Source organism: Protopterus annectens, chromosome 1.part1, assembly GCF_019279795.1.
Source record: "Protopterus annectens isolate FY-2018-M chromosome 1.part1, PAN1.0, whole genome shotgun sequence".
Lineage (NCBI taxonomy): Eukaryota > Metazoa > Chordata > Ceratodontiformes > Protopteridae > Protopterus > Protopterus annectens.
The window spans coordinates 1,303,424,290-1,303,448,996 of record NC_056726.1 but is presented as its reverse complement, the minus strand read 5'-3'; the positions used below and the strand labels follow the sequence as shown (position 1 = coordinate 1,303,448,996).

Genomic DNA, 24,707 nt, shown 5'->3' with positions numbered 1-24,707 from the left:
ATGTCTGTCTGTCTATCCATATTAGCTATACCATGACCTATTTATGTACATGTGTTATATGTACAGGGACATATGTTTGTTGTGTATATATCTATTCATGTATCGTGTGTGTATAGATATATATATCTGTACATATATACATATGTCTGTACATTCCTCATCTCGTAATTTGCTTTGGATTATGTCTGTGGATATATGTGTATATATATCTCCATATCATACCTTTCAATTGTACAGATTTCCGCTGCATGTGCAGCTTTTTGCCTCTTATCTTTGCTCCATTTTTCATAACCTTGTGTCTATCTGGCAAGTTAGTGGCATATCATTAAAGACTGATGTTGGTAAATAATGACAAACATTTCAGGTTACGACTTCATACCCTTCAGAGAATCCATGCTAGTGACACACCTGTTATTCTATCCACTTTCTATGTTTGTTAGGCAATATCTGGGGATTGTCCCTATTTGTACCAGTTGTTGTCATGGCTTTGTCCAGTTTCGTACTTTACGGGTTTAACAGGTATGAGCCATGTACATAGAACGTGTGGAAAACACCATTCATTTTCTATTCTGTGAGTGGACTACACACGCGAAGGCACACTTGCATATCCTTATTGTGGGTTACATATGTTTCACAGATAATTGTGCTTCCGTGAACTTTCATAATTCTGACCATAACAGTTACATATCTGTATTCAAGTTTACGGACTACTGCAAAACATACGTTCACCTTTACATATTTAAATGTGTGTACTGCACGAACGCTTTCATTACACTTTCAAGTTATATGTGCAGTGGTCGTAGGTCAACCAGGACTGCATTCACGTTGGCCGGATACCGGAAACACTATTCTATTGGTGTTCTCCCTCATTGATATGCATACCCATAGTACTTAGCTACATCAACATACACCTCACCGCTTCACCTATGACACAGGCATCCATTCTCCTGCTGGGAAAAAGGTGGTACTACATATTACACATTCCCTATTGCCTACTGCTGTGGACTCCAGCTGCATTGTTAATCACTCCGAGGATATGCAGAACACCAAGGCATATAGTCCAGCCACATACAGGTCTTTGATTGTCAGGGTGTTCATGTAATGATCTGGGTTTAGGCTTTCCACATGGTGAACGGAACTTCCCTGGCCGAGGTCAAATGTCAGACGAAGCATATGGACAGGGATTATCTCCCTATTTTGAAGTTTTACCTGTGTTTATAGACACAGGTGTTTGGGCACCTGTCAGCAGCTTATTCTGTTGGCATTACATATTATGGGTGTAGTTGTTACAGTCCGTACTCCACAGTGAGGGGTGTTCCCATTCACATTTGACTATTACCTGTATACAGTCATATGGGGGTTATTATTTTCGGACATGAAGTGACTACAGGTATGCAGTTGTACATTACACAAGTGTGAAGGGCTGTTCCTGTAAATATGTACGGACCATACCACTCAACCTCTTAGAGCACCGAACCTGCGCAAAACCTACATGATGGGGGGACAATAAGGAACACATTTTAACGATTGCTCTTACAAGCTTAGAATGTTGATAGAAAGCTAGGTTTTGCATTAGCATGACTTTTCTGCAGGTTGTGGAGGCTTATACTCAGGATATTTCTCATTATTTAGTGACGTCAATCCTCAGCTATTTACCACATTGGTGCAGATTGTCGGAGGCACACGCCAACATTATGGGGCGAACCTGTGGTCATTCTTAGGGTTGCCACCTTTTCAACTGCCCAAAGTAGGACATGTTCTGTAGAGATGTCAGATTTTCCAGGACAAAACATACCTACAGCCATGCATAGTACTGAACTTTAACCTTTTTTGTACATATAATAGCTTATTCTAGTAACATTTGAATTGCTTATGCTACTTCACATAACATATTGAGGATTCATATATAAAATAACCGTTTTATGTGACTATTAAAGTAAATTAGGAAATAAACTCTCAGGACATTTGCTATGTCTTGATTTTTTTCACAGGACACAACTGCCTACAGAGGGATTGTTACTTGCAAAGTGGGACAGGTGGTGACCCTAGTCATTCTGCGAATATCCGGACAGTTGAGTGGTATGGCACGGACCTCTGTAATACGCTGTTGTGTTCTGGCACAGCAGTAGCTCAGCATTAAAGAATGCAGTCAGAACATGCTGACAGACAGTTGGGTTTCAGACTTCATACTCCAGACATTAATGCCAATGTGCAAACTGTTATTCTATCAAATTGTATGTTTCTAAGAGATATGTTTACAGATTGTCCCTGATTTTGGACCTTTGTCTCACTTATATTCACGGCTCTGTCCAGATATCTTGCTCACACAGGTTGACAGGTATGGTCAGTCATGACTGCACACAGTCAGTGTCCCTCACACTTGATCAGGGTTGACCTGTTTACGTAGTGTCCTCCTCGCCCTCATGCCGTTTTCCACTTTGCAAATGTGTGCATTATATTCTCCCTCCTATTCATGTCTGGACACGTGCGTCACGGGAGGTATTTTATCCTGGGTGGTAGGTTATGCATGCCCACTTAGGGCTGGACATTGTCATGGACTTCCACTGCACGTTCTGACTTGTGTCCAGATATCTACTGGATTGGACATCATGTCGTCATACACATTCTACTATTTACACAAGTTGGTCATCCCGTGAGGGATATCCCAAAAATTGGTCAAGACCAAAACAAGTTAGATAACGAAGATTTTTGTGGCTTCACGAAAACATGCAGGGGGTTTTACCTGCAGGGGATACATAGTTTGCAATCCTGACACTGCCTAGGGTGACAATACCTACTACATATGCATAGGGGTCACTGTGTGCAGCTGTTTCTGCAACAAACCAGTGGACCAAGTATGGCTGGATTTGGTGGATGTTCTGGTATGGTGGCAGGTTGTGTGTTGTGGAGGGTATGCTGGGTAGGCTATTATGCATCCAGGTGTGTTGCATTTGTTATGGCTAGTTCCATCAGGACCCATCTGTGGGTATGTGACGGTGCCATATCTATACATTTGTCTCGCATATTTCCATATTCATATGTTTGTGGGATTGTGTTCTACACTATGGCCTGTCTGCTTGTCTTGCAGCTGTTTCTACATGAGGTTGTGTTTCTTTCCACTTCACCGGCTGCCCCATCATACACCTCCGGTTCACCTTTTCTGCATACGACACAAGTATCACCTTTGAGGAATTTACCATTAAACACACACCCCTCACACGCGAATTACTCACACCCCATAGAGCACTACTTTGGTTGTTGGCCCATGAAACGGCCACAGTTACACATTGACTACCCTACATGTGACGGGTACCTTTATGGTTGCTTGGACTACCCTGCCATGTTTGCTTTCCACTTGCTATACCTCACGCACATAGGTACATGCCCTTACTTCACTTTCATTACTTGGTTGGTGTATCCAGGTACTACCTGTTCGACTGTGTCACATACATGTTCGGATTATACAGCTACCTTCCGGATTTTGTCAGCCTGTTCTACTCATTGGTAGGATGGCACCTTTTCCTATGTCCAAGCTATTCCTTACACATGTCCGACTGTTATGGACATTGCCTCCCCACAGTCAACGGTTATGTTTCCACCTTTTCAATTGGCCACAGTGTGACATAGGGTTACCACCTGTCCCACTTTTTGAGGGACAGTCCCTCTTTGGGCAGTTGTGTCCTGACATGTAATTGTCAACATGGCAAATTTCCTGAGATTTTAGGACAAACATATTTCTTATATTTTATGTGATAGTTGCATTAAACAGTTAATTCTGTATCTGAAATACCTGACTTTTATGAAAAACAGAATAAGCAACTAAAATGCTACAGGAATACGCTTTTCTGTAGGCAAAACAGTTATGTTCTGTCCTTTGTACTGGCTGTGGGTATGTGTTGGCCTGTACAGTCTGATGTCTGTACCAAACATGCCCCACTTTGGCTATTTGTAAGGGTGGCAACCCTACTGTGACAGTTGCGGTGAACACAGCATATTTTACAGGCCGACACATACCCACGGTCAGTTCGGCAGATAGAGCTTACAATTCTTGCCTATATCTAAGCTTATTCTTGTAGCATTTCGGTATCTTATTCTGTTTGTTATGACATTTATGTATTATACGTCCAGTGAAATATGTTTAATGCAACTATTGCATGATGGGTACGGAGGAATTATGTCCTATATTCTCTGGACATTTGCCAGTTTTACATGTTTGTGTCAGGACATATCTGCCCACAGAGGAACTGTCGCTCGCAAAGTGGGACAGGTGGTAATCTTGGTCGATGGTACGGATCATACTGTTCCTTTCAGCCTACATGTGTCCGTGTTGTTATGGCTCGTTTATATGCTCCTTCTGTTTCGTTTACATGCGTATGCTATTTCCTATCACATTTGGTATGTGAAATACAGACATACCTTTTGTATGTGACTATTACATGGCTTGTGGGATATGATTCAGACATACGGTCACTACCTATATCTACATTTCTCCTTGTGTATTTTGTTATGGACACATCTGCACAGCTATGTTCCCTCCCTCAAATTATGGGTCGGCTGGTGACCCTCTCCGTTGGACTGGACATACCTACTGGCGGAGCGCTAACATCTGTTACGTTTCACTTCCACATGGTATAGCTATCAACACTACGTTGGACTACAGGCACATGGTTTTCCTGTCATTTGTTCATGGGTAGGGACCCGTTATTCCCTACCGTGCATTTGTGTTTGAGTCTTCATTTTCTGTTCACAGGGACTCTGCTTTGCATACATTTCAGTCTCCACGGACACTGATAGGTACGATTACTATTGCTGGTGGAATATAATATTCAGCAGTTTAGGTTGCTCCTCAAAAGCCGACATTGACATGCCTCCCTGCGCAACTTTGATACACCCCTTGCACTCGCACACATTTCCTATGCATGTGGTTGTGGCGGCTGCGCACCTTCATTAATATGCATACGGCACGACTACACATCTACGCCGCACGGCCGGCGCAAGCCTTACGCCGGACTTGCACCGAGCTTCATGAATCCGGGGGATTGTTTTAATTTGTGGGGCTTCACATGGTTCCTTTTATCTTGTGAGCCAGCTGATTTTAAATATCTGGAGACTGTCATGTCAAGATCCCTAACTGTAATTCCTGACAGGGTCCCAAACCAGAGGTGTGGCTAGGATGGAGTGAAGGAGGCTTAGCCTATGCACAAGATGACAGAAGGTAAGCTCTCCAGATGCCGATCAGTCAGGGATCCAGCACCAACAATCTGAAATGAATGCTAATACTGCATTTATGCATTTCATGTATGACATAAGCTGTTGTAAGTTAATTGCTACAAATGTAACAAGCAGTTTGCTGCAGTTTAAAAAGATAAAAGTTTTTTTTTCCTGATCCTCACGTATGAGAGGGGGGGCAGCAGATTAGGCAATGGTGCAGAGTACTGGAACAGCTAGGTATGGCTCTGCCCATACTCTGTCAGTATTGCCATGGGAACTCTAGTTCTAAAACTGGTTCTAATTACTCTCGGATTCTGTTTCCACAGCACACATAAGCTTTAGCAATAAGCAGAGCATTTAATCATAAAATCACCAGTTTAGTTTATACATTCAGACAGATACAGAGATGCAGAGAGGTAGATGGACAGAAATGAAGATTAATTTCATGATAGTCTCATTAAGTTAAGCCCATTAATCCATCTGTGGAACAACTAAGTGGGCATGTGGACAGTGCTGTCGTATGAACACGCTGTAGCAGCTTTCAATCATTGGCATTTTACTGTGGCTAGAGTCACTGTTTCAATTTGGTTTATTACTGTTTTATTTTTCTTTTATGTAATCAGTAACAGGGTGAACTAGGATAATCAGGCAGAGGTAGCCACACATTGGCATTTGGCATCAAGCCAATAGGTGACTAAACAAGCACCATTGTCATTTATAGTGACAAGTAGCCCAAGGTGTCAAGGTTCACTGGCATGATTACAGGTGCTATTGTGCAGGATGCTTCAGAAAACTATTACTGAGCTGGGCTGCTGCCCTTATCTGTGCATAGTCATGAAGATCTCTTAAGGCTAAGAAATTTACTAAATGAAACAAGAATAGATGTTAAATATGACTAGCAAAATAAACTGCAACATAGACAGTAGCCATGTCGGATGTGACTGTATATGCATGTACAGTAAAAACTTTAAATATAACAATGAAAATAAACTATTTTGTGTAAAGTACTCTGTCAGGCTAAAATTTGTTGTTTAATGATAGCTGAAGTTGATGTTAATATGACTTCAAATGGCTAGTCTTTGCTGTCATTTGCTTCACTAAATGAGATTTTTTTTTTTGTTACAAACAAGTGAAAATAGAGCGTTGATGTTGCACAAGCTGAAACCCTGTGTCTCCTGCAAATCTCTGGATAGGTGCTACTGTAATAGGTTTTCATACTTTGTCAAATATGGCAAAATCATTGTGAATCAAAAGAATGAGAGGCCTTCCTTTAATCATAGCTTAGATACAAGAGGAGTATGAGTTATGGTTTTGTTGTTCAAAACAGCTGATGGGAGCCCTAAGACAAAATATGGCTGATAATTTTGGGGCATCCATAAAAGGACTGCACAATATAAGGAGGCCTCCTTGCAAGGTGAATACACATAGAAAAAAACATTTGACTAGCGCTGAACCTTTCCATTGTGACTAAGGTGGGCGAGTCACAGCTTTGTTTAAAGACAGATGCACGAACTTTGTTGAAGAAAGAAAGAAAGGGAAATCAGTATTACTGCCATTACAGATGATTATATTAAACTGCAGGGGGGGTGATACAGCTGCATCCTTACAAGTGGGGGTGTTGAGAGGTCCTGTCGCCATATTAATCACTATTGTAAGATAAATGACCATTTCTGGGCTTCTGGTTACAATTTTGTGTATTCAAGAGAGAATGTAATTTGTGGGAGATCTGTTATTAATGTTTTTATACTATCTAATAGAATCATAGGTGTTTACTAGGTTAACGACCACAAGGGGCTTTTTAAGCCTAGCCATGCATCCCAAATCTCTGACAAGTTCTGATACCCTTGATAAGTGTAAGCAGGGGTATGGGAGATGAAACATTTACAAGCTAGGGCCTGGGAAATGAAACATTTACAGGTTGTCTGTGTCCATTAGAGACATAGGTGCCAAACCAGGGATGAATTTCCTGTTTCCCATCCAGTTGTAAGGTTATACTTGAATTGGGTTAGGGAGGAACACTTCTTCACATGGATGGGGAGCCTGTTTCAGAGATGGGGTAATCTCTGGGATACTAAATATAATTATGGGATAATAAATATCAATTATTGCACCTGGCAGCCAGAACATACAAGAACTCTACCATGACTGTGCAAGAAAAACAACCTTTTGAAAAGCAGTGCTCTACAGAATTATTCAGTCATGTCAAGTCTATCTGCTAGTGAGAAAAATTGCAGAAACACAACACATGGTATGTGCAAGTATCCCTTACTAAGCAGATTCAGAAAATGTTATTAGCTTGCTGCTTTTAGAATCCCATTTCAAGTACCAGTAGAAATAAGTGTGCAAATTCTGTTTCTGTTGTAAATAAAGCATAGAAACTCAAGTTGCAATACTGTAAATTACTTGTGCCAGTGTGTAGAAATGAAAGGATAATATTATCTCTTATTTGGGACTCAAACCCGTGAGCTCCAGCATACTGGGTTGATGTAATTGCCACTGGACCAGCTGAAAACAGTCTTTAAATCAGTGTACCTACCTCATTGCCAAACAGTAGATAGATAGATAGATAGATAGATAGATAGATAGATAGATAGATAGATAGATAGATAGATAGATAGATTGGTGTTGAGTTTTCCCTTAAGACCCTTACCCTTTTAGCTGAGAAACTCCCAGCATAAGGTCAAATTACAAACACACACATGCACAAATACAGAGAAAGCCCCTTGCTTAGGGACTGTTAGATTCATAGAAATCAAAGGACAATACAACTCATGAGAAATGGCTATGATATAGTTACATAATTTAAGAAAGAATCTTCTACTGTTTGCTGCAGCACAATTTTTACACCGAGTCCGATGCAGTGCAAATGAAAATAATAAAGCTTGAGAACTTCATGCAAACAGTGCTCAAGTAAACATTGAAACACAATACTGTCAGATTCATAAAACCAAGCACTGCTCTCTATAGTTTCTTGTGGTGTACCTTTACTTGTCAGTAGCTATCCGGCTGAAGAATGGCTACATGAATGCTATACCTACAGATAATGGCCACTAGGTGGCAGTGCTCCTCAGGGTTTTCTCCATGCTATGCTTGTGGGCACAAATATATGCAGCTGAATTACTTTACTTGTTTTCACTCCCCCTTCACCATCCAGTTGCATTGTGTATCAGTCATCACAGATCCTTCCCACACAGCCGAATGCACTCATCAGTATGGTATGGGATTAGATAGAGCTTGCTGCACATATACCAAGGATGAATATTTAAAAATGAATGACTCTGTCTCTGACTTCAGTGCATTGTTGTGCTAGAGGGTGGCTATTTGGACATCCACAGCAGACTACCCCTAGGTTTCTATTTTTAGTTTCTGTACAGTAGAGTTACAAGACTTTGCTGGATCGATGGCTTCTACTCAGGGCTACAAGGCTTCGTGGTGGGTTCAGATTTTGCACCAGGTTCCACATGTGAATTTTCAGTTCAATATTGTGGACAGCACTTTTGCTCCTCAGGAGTGGGACTACCAACAGGTGAGTTTGCCACACACCTTTAAGCCTCACTTTTGTACTCAGTTTCCTTGACAGAGCTGGTCACTGCCCGTATTTGTTTGTCACAACATTTCATTGCATGTTTAATGAGCGAGCTTTGCATGGTTTAAACAGATGACCCCGTTTCATTTTTGCAGAGAATGCTATGGCATACAGCTCTCCTGAATACTTTAGCTCTGGTTGTGATTTTGAAGAGGCAGGCATGTTAATAAGTAAAGTTAAGTCATGTTGCTGGTTATATTTGTTTTGTAATTTAACTATTATCCTTTTCATTGTCGACTATTCCTTCTGTAATTAATTGCAAACAATTGACGAGAATTTCATAATTATTTATGTTTCTTGAATGCCATGAAGGTGTCACCTGTTTATCAGAGACAGCTAAGTGATATATGTAGTGCAATAGCTATGTTATTGTATTGGTACAAATATAATGCAACTTTTAATGTACTTGCATGAAATTCTGGTGTTAGAAGCATGGACTGCAGTGATGCAAAAAAGAAGTGAAAATAAGTTGTTTGGTATCTTGTTCTAGTCTTCACTCCAAATTATGAAATAAACGACTGTGTGTTTGTTTTGTCAATCTTTAAATGATCCCTGTAGACTGATAACTATGACACTGCCATGCAAAACATTGTCTGCAGCCAAAAGGCTAGCTCCATTTGAAATGTTTCTTTTTATCAAAAGACACTACTAAAGAGAAATCTTTTTCCAGAGTGTTTGTTTTTTCTTTTTAAATTAAAAACCCAGGCTGATGTCTTTTAACATTTACACAATGAATGAACTAATATGAACTCAGTATCTTTGTATGCAAAAGTCTGTTAACATTAGGAGAATTATGAGAATTATGTCGTCCATTTTTCTGAAAATAGTACAAAATAATGCACTTGGCCTTGCAAGTCCAGGGAAATTATGTAGTATGTGTGGGTGGGTTGCCACAACTACAGATCTGGAAGTAATTTTAGGGTAGTCACAACAAATGACTTAAACAACTTACTTAACATGTATAAGTAAAGTAAGAAAGCCATGAAACTGTGGTGGAAGTGGCATCAGGGCACATAGGAAACGGCTTCACTAAAACAAGGAGTTGTTGTGTATAAGTACACGCACTTACTAACATCTTATGTGAAGTTCAGGTATCCGTTCTGCAGAAACTGTATTTACAAAGTCATAAGCAGCAAATCTTTAGTTGCAGCTGTCTAACGACTGACACAGAGTAAAACAGTTACCTATGCTGTCTTACAAGCAGCTTTTCAACACTATATGGGTTTGTGGTATTTGTTATAAAAAAGAAAAGCATTTGAAACACATTTGGTCTAGTGGTGCACTGAGCAACAATACAGTAAGGATAATGTAGTATAGAGTTCACAAGTGTGTATTCACACACACATACACACACACACACACACACACACACACACACACACACACACACACACACACACACACACACACCCTCACATACTGGCTAGATTTTGCCTCCTTTTATGAAAAGAAATGACCAATGGTCAGTGAAGAGTAGGGACGTAAAAGCCTGGACTTGAAATCAGTGACTATACCTATTGTGCAGACATCCAGAGATGAAGAGTTTCAGATTTCAGACCTGTACCTCTCAACTGTCTAGTTTTTCAAAGTCCCTGATTTTGCCTCATATTTTTGCCCTCCCTTGATAAATGTTTGACTTTCTGGTAAATCACAAAGGATTATCTTGTCAGTAATGTCATACATTAATGTTTCATACTTATCATTCAGAAAAATGCATGTTGATATAAACCTTTGTTCTATTAACTTATGTGAATTAAAATAATATTTAAAAATTGTCATTAACTGTGGGCTTTGTAGCCCTTTTATTTCTGGATTTGTCTAGAATTCTTGAGTTAAGAAGATGTTAGATATGTTTAGGACAAGGTATAAAAAAGCCCTTTCATTGTCTAGACTATGTGAAGGAATAGAAAGAAAGGACTCAGTAAGACATGAAAACCATGGCTACTGAGCAGAGATCAGCCCACATGCCAGCTGCTTCAGAAGTTCAGGTGCTGAAGTTTGAATAGGATACATGTGGAACTCGGCTGTGAGGTTTTATTCTGAGATAGGGAGCCAACTAGAAAGAAGCAGAGTGGAGTTCATTGTACTGAGAGCTCTGTTCTAAAGTTGTTGTAGTATATTTGAGTTTGTGGACCAGGCAAGGACAGTTACTAGGCCAAGGTATGCCAGCTATCACAGCCCAATACCTTTATGTAGGTTTGCTCATGTAGAAATGGGCAATTCATATGAGAAACTTTTACATTCATTTGTTTGGTTACCTAGGTCATGAACAGAACTGTGATGCAGGTTAAAGGAAAGGATAGGGTACATTATGAACTCTAGGTATCTGAAGCTATGGAGTGTGTCATTCTTAAAGGGGGTTTTGCATAATGTTTAAGGCCTATACCTCATACTCATATGATAAAGGGCTTGATTCTAAACTCAGGTTATTGGCTAAACTTAAAATGACCTTTCTGGACAATAGCCTAGTATTCAGCTATGAACCTGTGAGCAGCAGAAACTATTACAGCTGGAAGTGCAGGTTGTATTAAGCATTAGGTGTGGTGCTTATTAATACTGCTTGTGTTTTAACAAAGCCGAAGAAAACATCATTGTTTGCACACTGTTGTGCTTCTGGTAAAGTGTGGCCCATGTGTATTGATCTAATTGCCAGATGTAGGACTTCTGTCTGACGTATGTGCAGAAGAAAGTGCTTGTGACTGATCTGCAGGAAGAAAATCAAAACTGCAATCCTTGGAAAGTTATATTCCTTAAAAGTATTGTACTTACTTCTATAAAGTGCAATCCTTGGAACGTTATATTCCTTAAAAGTATTGTACTTACTTCTATAAAGTGCAATCCTTGGAAAGTTATATTCCTTAAAAGTATTGTACTTACTTCTATAAAGTGCAATCCTTGAAAGTTATATTCCTTAAAAGTATTGTACTTACTTCTATAAAGTGCAATCCTTGGAAAGTTATATTCCTTAAAAGTATTGTACTTACTTCTATAAAGTGCAATCCTTGGAAAGTTATATTCCTTAAAAGTATTGTACTTACTTCTATAAAGTGCAATCCTTGGAAAGTTATATTCCTTAAAAGTATTGTACTTACTTCTATACTGACTGATGAGTCCTAGCGGTTTTTTCAATAATAGAAACAATTATAAAATGCAAAGAAGAATGAGGGTTTTGATTTTATCAGTCTATGTTTCTGAGTATATATTTGCTTCATTGTAACCCAGCTGTCTTCATATACTGTGGTCTACCAAACCACTGGAATTGCTGGCTTTAGAAAAGTGCCAGTTTTATCAGTTGTTGAGTTTGTGCCTATTCCTACAACAAAGGTTAAAAAGTACAGTTGCTGTGTCTACTATGTTGATAATCCTAATGTGTGTATGCAGAAATGACAGATACTAAACTAAGTTAGTCATTTTAAAATCCAGTCATGACATGATTAACATTAAACAATGATTGTAGTATGAGTTGTACATTACTTCTCTGTAAGTGCTGGAAATAGACCATGAGGGTAAAGTTAATTTACTAACTTAATTGTTTCATTTAATTGCCCAACTAGTTCACTGGAAGCTATTTATTTAGTAAACTTGCTTAACTGGGTAGGTGGGCTGGTCCCAGGACCATTTTCAGTCATGAACTGAGCTAATATAGCACTTTTAGAAGGAATGTTTGAGATAGTATTTATACTCATATGCCAGATATCAGCATGTGCCATAGTATCCTTAAGAACCAGGCGAGTTACCACTGACTCAGGCAAATAAGACCTCCATTTAATGTTCAGCCAAAGCATAGTGTACAGAGAGTGCGGCATAAATCACACTATACTGCAGGACCAGTGCTAGGTTATATACTGAAAATTAGGTTGCACCTTGTAGTAACTGCATTGTACTACAAGAGTTCAGTAGCCACACTGAAATGGAGATCAGTACAACTACTGAACAAGTCCTAAATAAATAACTACCATTTCATTAGAAGCTAAGCAGCAAAACATCTCCCTGTTTGATTTCTTAACTCAGAATCATGTCCGGTCCAGAAATAAATTGTAAAATATTTACATACCATGCCACTTCCTTGTGTATAAATAATAAATGTGATGCCTATGTAGCATTTTTAAAACACATACCTGTACGTTTATGTGGCACAAACTGCAGTAACTCAAACTACTGTGAAAGTGTTGCCGAATTTATTGCTCTGCATATATGCAGTATATCTTATCTTCATCTTACCAATTCAAAATCACATTGACAAATGGAAATTCCAAGGAATACATATTATAAAAAATATGTTATTTGTAAAGGGTAAGATGGTTCTGTTTTATGTAATGCTGTTGGACAACAACAGTACTCTATGTCAGGGTCATGGTTATTGCATACTTTTTTTCTGGGTTGGGAGATGTATCCTTCTGACCAAGCAATGCCTCCTACCATGGGTAAATATGAAGTACCTGCTTGCACCCATGATGTGTTGCTTTAACGTAAAGTGTAAGTTTTGGAAGGTGAAATGCAACCCACTCCTTCCTGATCTTCCAGGCATCAAATCTTATAGCACTAGAGGAAGAACTACATAGCTAGATGCAATTCTAGGCCTGTGAAAGGCCAGACACTGGTTATTGTGAGAATTCTTCATAAACAGCTTGTATTTTTTACAATTGATGCATGATAGACTATCAGTATCATTAAACTGTGCTAAACTATAGTACTGGTATAGAGCAGAAACTGATTCAAACTTTCAAATTTCATAGTAGCGGTGCATTATTCAGTGATAGGTCTCAGTCAACCTACTTATAATACATATCTGTGTACTCTGTGAACTCAAGACACAGGTAAAAATGTTATCAATATTAGAAACTCTGAAAACATGTGCCATAGTGGGTAAGTGATAGGCTAACTGCCCTTCTAGGCCATTTTAAGCCTAGCAAATTATCCCATTTGAGAATCAGTGCAGGCATCCTGTATCTAGAAGGTAAACACCTTAACCATTATGCAACCCCAACACAGCTGCCATGAAATGTTACTAATCCACTAGTCCCCCACCACAAATTGCAGGTTTATAAAGCCCAAGTCAGTCCTGTGGTTATCCATTCTTAGCCCATCTCTCCATGTTGCATTTTTCAACATCACCTTATCTTTCCTAGCCCAATTTCCCTTTTAGCCTCAGGGAATACTTTTTGGCGATATTTTACTTGAGGGCCTCACCAGCTTGTTGCGTGCAGAAGTGGGCGTGTCGCGAATTGAGTGACAACCTGATCTGCATATGTAACTAGCCTTCAAGTAATCGCGTGTGCATACATGATGTGAGAATATTAGCATAAATTAAATGTACACACTACTTCCAAAACACAAAAGGTTAATGCGCTATAAACCCTTACTGTAGACGATGGAAGAATCAGTTTAATTTATTAACAGTCACCACCTTGTTTGCCATGCAACTGTCCACAAGAAAGACGTATCCAGGTAAAAACGGACTCTGTTTAGAACTTTCATTCTTTTAACGTACCTCACAACAACTTCATCAGAAACAGACACACAGTTCTTACAATATTAAAGTACCAAATCCAACACATCACATGATCAATTAACTTAATAGTCATTAAACATAAGCTTAAATCTGTTTTTAAATGTACCAACAAAATAGTTATTAAATTCTTCTATTAAAAAAAAAACATTTGATGTTTATAACATAATTCAGGCCTGGTGACTTGTCAGAAGATAAAACGTATCTGCCTCAATGCTTTCTTAACTTAAAAGTCTTGTACCTGGATACATCTTTCCCTTGCCGACAATGTTTTTTGTTTGTTAAACATTATAGTCTGTGGCATCACAAGTGATCACATATTGGGTAGACTGTTGAGAAAAGTTTATTTAACTGTGGAAAAAAAACTGATATATGTCATGCACTTAATAATTCTGAGTTGCCCATTTTATAAATTATAGATGAGGTAAATTTGTATAAAAATGAAACTGTAGAAATGAAGAGAAATGTAAGCCTAGAAGCTGTAAAACATGTAGACACTTGGATAGCAAACAAGGTAGTGACTGTTAATAAATTAAACTGATTCTGAAGACAACGTTTTACTGTTTTATTTATTGTTATATTACATGTCAGTGCGCTTCAGAGGGAATGCATATTCATGAATGACATATCACAGGGGGGGGTAGGTCTTGGCAGGGCTTTCTACTGCACATCTGGTGAGGCCCTCAAGTAAAATATCGCCTACTTTTTGGCTATGGCAATTCTAATAAGAAACTTTCATTCAACAGTGTTGTAAAATATGCTACAAATGGTAATGGCATGGGTTAAGCTGGTTATAAATTTAGCACAACTATCCATGTACCTAAAACACTATGTACCACAAATGTACATTCCTGTGCTTGATTATATATTTGAGCAGCAAATAAAACTAGATACATTCAGTGAAGAGGATGACTCAGAGTGCTGACTGTATGATCTTTCATCAAAAGTAAATATCCAACAAGCATAATGAATTCTGTATATGATGAAGCAAATAGTGAATTCTGAAAAGTATCATTGTCTACTTAGGCGCGAATTGGCTACCACATGGACACATCCTTGTAGTCTCCTGTTTTCCAACCTTTTTCCAACTTTTTAAAAAAGCTTTTTGAAGCTGTCTATTTGGTATGACATTTACTATGCATTGTACTTCTTCCCTAAATAATACTTTTTACCAATTAGTATAATACATGATTAAGGGCGGCCACGGTGGTGCAGCGGTTAGCATTGTTGCCTCACAGCAAGAGGTTCTCCGGTTTGATTCTCGGCTGGGGTGCCTTCTGTGTGGAGTCTGTATGTCCTTCCTGTGGTCACGTGGGTTTCCTCCGGGTGCTCCAGTTTCCTCCCACATCCCAAAGACATGCAGTAGGTGGATTGGACAATCTAAAATTGGCCCTAGGTGTGAGTGTGTGCATGTGTATGCCTTCTGTGGAAGGTTGAGTGCCAGGCTGGCAACTCAACACTGTAATGAGTGGACAGATGATCCGCTGTGGTGACTCCTAACTGGGAAAAGCTGAAAGAAGAAAAAGAAGTATAATACATGATTAACACGTGAGTAAATTGATCTATAATTTCAGGATAGTACAATTTTAAAATCTCTCCGTGTTAAGGAAACTCAGATCATCAAATATAACTTTGAAAATACTCCAAAAATTGCTGCAGAACATGAGTAGCCCTTTTCAATATTTTGCGGTGACCTTGAAGGAGATTATGTGACAGATAACTACAGGGATTTTCCCATACCCATGAGGTGAGCATGTCTGAGGGGGGCCTAAGTTACCTGTGCAGTAATTATTTCAGCTTTCACCCTCTAGTACCATTTCAGCTAACAGTTTCCACTGAAATGATGCTTTACTTTTACGTTGCTGGTCATTTGACCAGACACCAGGCATCATAGTATGTATAATTATGATTCTTAATTACAAACTTTTCATTACAGTTTATTTATTCTTTAATTTAGGTACAACAGTTAATGTTCTTTGCTGCCTTTGGTCTGGGCTGTGGCTGAAAAGTGCCTTTGTCCACCTCACCTTACTTTGCAAATGCATTCTGTTTAAAATTCACTTGCTGTAGATGCATTTGTCAGCTCTGTTTATAGTGCAAAAGGAAGGTAGTCAAGTAATATGTGGTACATTCTATTGTAATGAGCTACTTTTTATGCATATTAACTTTGTAATACAATGCATATTTTATATGTGAATATTCATGAGCTTAGTTGAAGTTAACTGTCAAGAGTAAAATGGATACCAATAGCTCAGGAACTGTCAGTTCTGCTACCTTTTCATATTGTTTCAATAAAAATGAATTATGCTGCCTGTTCTGTGTCACTTAGATTTCAAAACTAGTTTTAATAACTATACATATGCATTTACTACTTCAATTCAACATGCTCGTGTACACACACATATACATATGCACATGTTATGCATGAAAAAACTGAAAATGTCATTTTGGGATTTTAAGAATGAAGAAAGTTATTACATCAGTTTGTTAAAATTGTTTAAAAATTGTGGTGCTACTGAAAAAGCCTGACAATGTGACAGATTATTTTCATCTTTCATTCTGTAACCAAGCAATAGACAAAAATACTATATAATTTTAAGTATCTCTTGCCTTGAAGTCCCAGTAATTGAAGCTGTGTTTGGCAAAACATGTAGCTCTTAAAAAAACAGCAGTTGAAAAATCACCATTACTTAAATTCTCTTGCTCATCGGTTCATAAGTATATTCTAGGCAAACAACCACCAAGGCCTTTATGAGACTACAGTAGCTGTGCAACCCAACCCAAATGTGTCTCTATGTATTATGGGTGTTTATTAGAATGGGGTATGTTAGGAAGTTTCTAGAGGTTATGGGGGCTGGGGTATGTTAGTTTGGGCACTACTGTCTACCGCTGTCTATCAGAGATATGGGTAGAGACCCATGGTGAACTTCCAATTTCCCATCCGTTAGTCAAGGTAATGCTTAAATAGGGTTAGGGATGGACTCTGCTTCATATGGATGGAGAGCCTGTTCCAGAGATTGGGGATTCTCTGAGACTCATATCTGTCTCACCAACAAGCAAAATTTAAATCCTTGGATTTAGTGGATTTGATGCTAGTCATTTTGCTGAAGTGCAAATGGTCCATCAGAACTGAATCAGAGGATGCCTTGTATGCCAGACATACATCGCCTGTCAGTAACCTGTAGGAGACAGAGTTTAAAGATAGAGCTTTAAGGTGATTCATATAGTACAATGTGTTTATACTCTGGATCCCCGGTAATGAACCTTTGTGGGCATTACAACTGTTGCATATGTACACACAAAAGGGGGCATTATACTCAATGATGGATCTGACAAAGGGCTGAATAAAGTGGCACTATGAGTTCCTTGTACCTGAATGGCATGTCCTTACTTGTAGGTTGGGTGATATATAATGAATTCTTACTACCTTAGCCACATATTGGTCAAAGGCCAAATTACTGTCTACATGTGTTCCCAGAGACACTACCAACAAATGAAGATGCCACATCACTATGCTTCAACCTGGAAGAAGTATGTGAGAACCTATGGAGGAGTCATCCAGGCATAGCAGCTGGTCTGGATAGGATCCCGGGGAAGCTACTTAAAAACTGTGCTGATCAGCTGACACCAGTCTTCACAGACATTTTCACTATATCTCTCAGCCAAGAAAAAGTGCCCAAATGCTTTAAGACCACCGACATCATCCCTCTGCCCAAGAAAACATCTCCAGCATCATTAAATGATTACCAGCCAATTGTACTTATCTCAGTAGTGATGAAGTGCTTCGAAAAAATGGTCAAGGATCATATAACATCCTGCCTACCTGATCCATTTGATCCTTTACAATTTACATCCAGGCCAAATCGTTCTACTGTGGATGCCAATGCCACAGCCTTAACACTTCATTACACCTTGGACTACCTGGAAAATAAAGACTTTTACGTACGCATGCTGTTCATAAACTTCAGCTCGGCCTTCAACACTGTTATTCCACAGCAACTGCTGTCTAAGATGAGTAAACTGGGCATAGTAAACACAATATGCAACTGGATCTTCAACTTCCTAACTGAAAGGCCACAAATAGTTCGAGCTGGAAAGCATTACTCAAACGGCATCACCCTAAACACCGGGGTCCCAAAAGGTTGCATACTCACTCCTCTTCTTTTCACAATTTTAACATGACTGCACATCTATGCATCAGTTAAACAAAATCATCAGATATGCAGATGACACTACAGTAATTGGCCTTATCAAGTTGGAAGACGAGAGAGCCTACAAGGAAGAAGTGAACCAGCTCGTTCATTGGTGCACGGACAACAACTTAGAAGTAAATGATGGGGAAACCAAAGAAATCAACATCAGTTTTTAAGAAGAAGAAAAAGCCACTCACCCTATCATTATCAATGGTGCCGCAGTGGAGAGAGTAAGTAGCACCAAATTCCTTATAAAGAGAGCTCAACGATGTCTGCATTTCTTTAGGAGACTTTGTAGACCTAGTCCCCCCACAAGGCCTACTCACCTTCCACAGAACCATGATTGAGAGTGTACTGACAAACAACATTATTGTCTGGTATGGAATTGCTCTCAAGCTGATGGGAAGGCACTGGATAAGATTGTTAAACAGGTCACAAAAATCATTGGCTCCAACCTAAAATCCCTACAGGATATATATTCAAACAGATGGTATGGCAGTGTCCAAAAACTATTGAAGAATATAAACCATCTGGCTCATGGACTATTCAAACTCCTGCCAAGGAAGCACTATAGAAGCATTAGATGCGGGACATCCAGATTTCATAATAGCGTCTTCCCACATGCTATCACACTACTGAATAACAAACCCATAGCCTAACACGCTACATGGGTAAAACATTATTTGTGTGCAATATGTCATTGTTGTTTACATAAACTCTGAATGGCTCCCTTCATATGTCTCTATATGCACTAGGAAAACTTTGAACTGTAAGTTTATGGTATATATTGGTGGTGGGTAAGTTTACATGTGTGTCGCTTATTTATTATAGTACTTTTTTATGTGTATCCTTATATTTCTACTGAGTCTATTCCTGCTGTTGTATTTGTTGTGTTTCTGATGTAAATAGAGCTTTCAAATTAGTTTTACTTTATTTACTTTTTTGTCTTTTCTTTTCTTTTTCTTTTTATTTAATTTACTTTAATTTGTTTATTCATTTAATCTATCTTCCTTGTGTAAACTGAAGTTCATATGGTACGAGCCTGAGTATCAAAATTTTGTGCAGTGTTGCACACTTTTTCCTCTGTGTTGATCTGTATGACAATAAAATTTACTTTGAGTTTGACTTTGAAGATCCCTGATTACAGGGTCAGCTCTTACGGGTGTCTTATCAATGGAGAAATTACCTTGTGTGGCAGTTTCCCAAGAAGGCACTATAAGCCATTTCTTAGCATTGAGTTTTAGTCCGTAACTTTGGCCAGTCACTTATATTTGTTAAATCCTCTTGTAAGATATTTGAGTCATGGAGGAATCTACGAAAACCCCCAATTTGCAGTCATTTGTGAACTTGGTCAGCCACAGGTTCTTGACATTAGCTAGTACCTCTGAAAAATAGATATAGGAGCGTTCCCAGCATGGAGCCCTGAGGCATTCTGTTGGTGGCCGATCTCTCAGTGGAGGTGGTATCCCCAATCCTGACTGTTCCTGTCTGTGAGCCAGCTGGCAATACATCAGGTTATGTAGGAGTTTATCCCCAGTGCACTGAGTTCAACAATGCCTACGTGAGGTATTGTATCATATGCCTTAGCCAGGTTGAGGTAGGCAGTATGCACCATTTCCCCTTCATCCATTGCCTTGATGATCTTCTTAAGGAAGTCCACCAGGTTTAGTAGGCATGACCTTCCCTTGACAAAGTCAAACTGTGTTGGGTCCATTGTCTGAAGGTTGCCTATGTCTTTGATGATCATTTCCATGATAATTCCTTCCATGGCTTTGCATATTAGACTAATCAAACTAATAGGTCTGTAGTTTCTGGGGTCAGTTGGTTGTCCACCATACCTCTCAAAAGCTGGAAACATCAAACATCTGGACAGAGGCCCATGAAAAGTAGGTACAAGTGGCCAAAACTCAGGGCACTGATTAGCATAAACTTTGCATATATAATTATGTAACCCCACCCACTGCAATGGAATTGTTGTGGGATATCAACATGAAGATTGAAGTATGCAAAATATGTTATTTTAACAACCATTTGAGTTTACAGGAGCAATATTTAAAATCTGTCCCTGTTTTGGGCCTTTGTACCAGCATTATTTTTACTTTGTCCAGATTTCTTGCTCTTTGAGATTGAAAGGTATGAATGGCAGATATTTGAATTTCAGACTTAATATCCCTCAGAAAATACATAATGATGCAAAACCTGTTATTCTAGCAACTGAATTCACAGGATAATATTTAAAATCTGTCCCTATTTTGGGCCTTTGGCCCACCATAATTTTTGGCTTTGTCCACATTTCTTTCTCTGAGAGATTGAGAGGTACACCCCCCTCCACACACACACACCTTCATGTAAACCCAGTCAGCACTATTACAGACTTTTGCGTGTTCACAATTTCCTTGCTGACTTGCTCAAAAGTCAAGTGAGGCATTGTGTGGAGGTATCCTTTAGTGAAAGAAAAAGCAAATGCATCTTAGCGTTTACAGGCAGGAGCTCATTTTATGTCTGAATACCACAACCACACTAGGACTTAGCACAATACATTTTCACTTGTTGTTAGACAACGTTTAATTGGAAGTTATTTTCCCAAAGTATTTGAAATGGCAAACTGAAGTAAACAGTTTCCTATGATAACTTCCTTGTTAAACCAATAAAAACAAAGCTGTTTGGAACATAACCATCTATATTTAAATGTGTTTTAGAACACAACTGAAATGCAACTCTACATGACAATATTTGTTTTTAATACAGCTTAAATGCCTATCCTTGCTATTTCCATCTGTGTTTTAGAGGAAATGAGTCACTTCCAACCTATAACACAGAATGACTCAAAATTGGAAACATGCAGTAATGTAAGTAACAGTTGTTTTAATAAAAATGCACAATGCTTCTGTCACAAAAGGAAATACTGCCAGCCCAGCTGTCTGGAATTTTGTAAATAATTATATGTCATTTGTGAATATTAATATGATTTATATAGTATGTGACAGAAGGAGATACTGTCAGCACAGCTATCTGGAATTTTAAAAATAGTTATATGTCATTTGTGAATATCAGCAGGATGCAATTGCTTGTTACCACTATATTAGAATTGTATGTTGCCTTTATATCACACGCTGGTACAGAAGTGTGTGAATACAGTACTGAGCTTAAGGATGTGTCCACAGTGTACCCTACTGGGAAAGAATAGAAATGTATATAAACTATTGTACCTGTGTAAATGTATATGTTTAATAGTGGAAACTAGAACATAGAGGGTTAACTTGCAAAACGTCAGTAAAATAGTTGAAATTAAATTGTTTTATAACCACGTAATAAAAGAGATGGTTTCAATGCAGCAAGGGGACATGATGTCTAAAACTAGGGAACCTTCTGCATTGTTTTGTAGGTGTTTTATTATTTTATGTCTTCCAGCAGGTGCAAAGATCTTAGGGTTATGTATTTTCACAGGGAGATGTTAAATACTAGCAGTTTCTAGCAATGGGGGTTTTCATTTGGGATACTCAGGTGACAAAAAGTGATGTCAAGCTGCAAGTATCCCAGAAGCAATATTTGAGAAATTAATTTAAGAACTCTCTGAGAGAGAGAGAGACGGCATTTTGTATTTCTCTTTGACCTGACAACATCCACTCACCACCTCTACACTTGCTTTGCTGTAAGTAAGGTAATTAGGGTACAATAATTTATCTTAGATTCGGCTAAAAACATAGTAAAGATTAGTTTAGATGTTTTCTGTATTTACTTGAGGATGTCCTGCAATGTTGTTTTAAATATTTCCTGTGATTTTGAACTCTGATGTTACTGTGAATGCATATTTAGTGTTGTCTTGTTCTTTTATTATTATTAAATATATCTAAACATTTCAAATGTGGCTGGTCTGTTTAGAGATATTTAAGCTCTTAGAGTACTTGCATATCTATTTGGTGACACTGTATAGGCCACTCCTAATAGCCTGGCTCTTGGTAAAACTACCATTTAGATTAATAGTAGCATTACACAGGAATTATACACCCTTTGCTAAGGGCCTTAAAGTAGCTGATAAGTAGTGGCTGGTGGCAGTAGAAACTACCTTATTGTCTTGGCAGAAGGGGGCATACCTACTAAACCTGTGCCAGCTTTTCCCGGGTTTATGTGTGTATAAATCAAACCTCAAAGTGTGTGTGTGTGTGTGTGTGTGTGTGTGTGTGTGTGTGTGTGTGTGTGTGTGTGTGTGTGTGTGTGAGCTACTTGGGCAGGGACACAAAGCACGGGTTGGACAGAGAGAGTGCTGGAGGTCTTGGTTTGGCCACTCAGCTGAGATCTCAACCTATAGCTGTGCCCATGGGGAGTCTTATTGGGGATCAGGAGAAAGAGGGAGAAACCAGCCCTAGACTGACTGTGGTCTCTGTGTGCTCTTAAGGGAAATTACACTTTACTGTGTATGTACTTGTCATCCTCCCAGTGTGTACGTCCACCACTGTTGCCAGTGGTGAGGATTGAGGTGCAGGGGCATCACAGCTTCTCTTAAAGGCAATGTAGGAAAGTACAAGTGGCTTTTGAAACATGGATAGGTCAGGTCAAACAGAACTGTCAGACTCACAGTAAAGTTTTAGGCATAACAACTAACAAAAGTCTTGGCTTTGATAAGACCCCCATGCCTTTCGCCTGTTTGCTTTCTGTTAAACGGTAAGTTGCTTCATAAATTGTGCAGCAAAATCTGCATGGATACCGGATTTATACAAATGAATGATAAGGCTGATAACACATGATCATTTCCTTCAGTCTGTTTCAGCCCAGACCCTGACTATCACCCAAATGGACCACTCTCTCAAGTCCTCATTCCACCTCTAAACCTGTACGACACTGACTCAGCTATAGCAGTTAGGGTCTCCGGTAACTTCCACTTCTTGGAAATGAATTTGCACTTATTATCATGATATATTTGTCACACGGCAGTTTTTTTTTTTTCTTCACCCACTCAGCAGCTTCTACTTCCTTTAAGATGGACAGCAGATACCCCAGTCTATCTTTCAGGAGCTAAACAGGACAGCCTGTGAGCTGTGACATCCAACTGCAACCCTAAGACACAAAACTAGCATCTTAATTTTTTCTGCCTGAAATATGCAAAACTTAATTTGTCCTTATGCTGCTCCACAGCTTTCACAAACTCAGTGTAGCGCAGGCAAACATTCAAAAGGATAAATCAATCATGAAAAACGAAGTGAGCTGCCAAAGGAGGATCCAGTCCCGGAAACATGTCCCATTCTAAGTAGGATGAGAAGTATATATATATATATATATATATTGTATGTGTTTTGCAGCTTTCTGGGGTTTTTGGTTTTTTTTCTTGTACTCTTACCTGGAGAGCTGGAGGAAGTTGAGCCATTTCTCATCCATATTGAGTGACTACTGTTCCTCCTATCCTGATCCTGGGTCTGGGTCTCTCTGAAGTCTGGTATTCCTGGAGTTGCAGAAGATGCTGGGTGGACCGGTCCGGTCCAAGACTTGGGACTCTGCAATAAACTTGAACTTGTACATTGCAACACTTGCTCCTACTTGGCTTGCCTGCCACTGGCGGAAGGTAGCATAAAGTTTAGTTTAACTTTACTAATTAAACATAAATAAAAAAAAAACAGCTTTACACTTTTTACAGCTTTGCTCGATATGAGCTGGTGCCTGGAAGCCTGTTTCTGCGAACATTCAATCAATGAATGACTTAACATGCTTTTAAAAAAAAAACTAAACATTAACAGATATAGTCTGAGGAGCCATATTCCGACAGGCTGGCAGTCACTCTCATGAAGCTGACATCATCGCGCATCCCCTGCATGTGATGACATCTGCTACATCTCAAAAAAAAAAAAAAAAACGGGAATTAAAGGAACCACTCAGGAATGTGTGGCACCCCATTATTTTGACCTCAAAACCGGTCAATACCAAGGAATTTGGTATGGTTGAGAAGTATGTTGTCCACCCTTGTAAAGTGGGATAACAATTGCAGTCCTCCATTCTCATGGTACAAAGCTAGTTTTGAGTCTGAAGTTGAAAAGTGACTCAATTGATCCTGATAGGTCATGTTCAAGCTATTTAAGAAGCACCACAATAAATTGTTGGGGCCCACTGAGGTAGTGTTTTTGGCATTATCAAGTGCCAGCATGACCTGCACCCTGTTAATAGTTGAGGGGGTATGCCAATAGGTATGTCATGGGGAGGCAGGGGAAGTGGGTGTGAT

General features: G+C 39.1%; 1 protein-coding gene across 2 annotated transcripts in view; it reads left to right on the top strand.

The window, feature by feature from the left end:
* Positions 1–8,360: 8,360 nt before the first annotated feature.
* The window catches only part of TTYH1 (tweety family member 1), a 1,335,534-nt gene continuing 1,319,187 nt past the window's right edge, over positions 8,361–24,707 (top strand). For both annotated transcript variants that reach the window (XM_044081666.1, XM_044081659.1), the window contains exon 1: positions 8,361–8,737. In XM_044081666.1, coding sequence (XP_043937601.1) covers positions 8,612–8,737 — 126 coding nt within the window. In that variant the 5' untranslated portion in view covers positions 8,361–8,611. The remainder of the gene's footprint in view (positions 8,738–24,707) is intronic.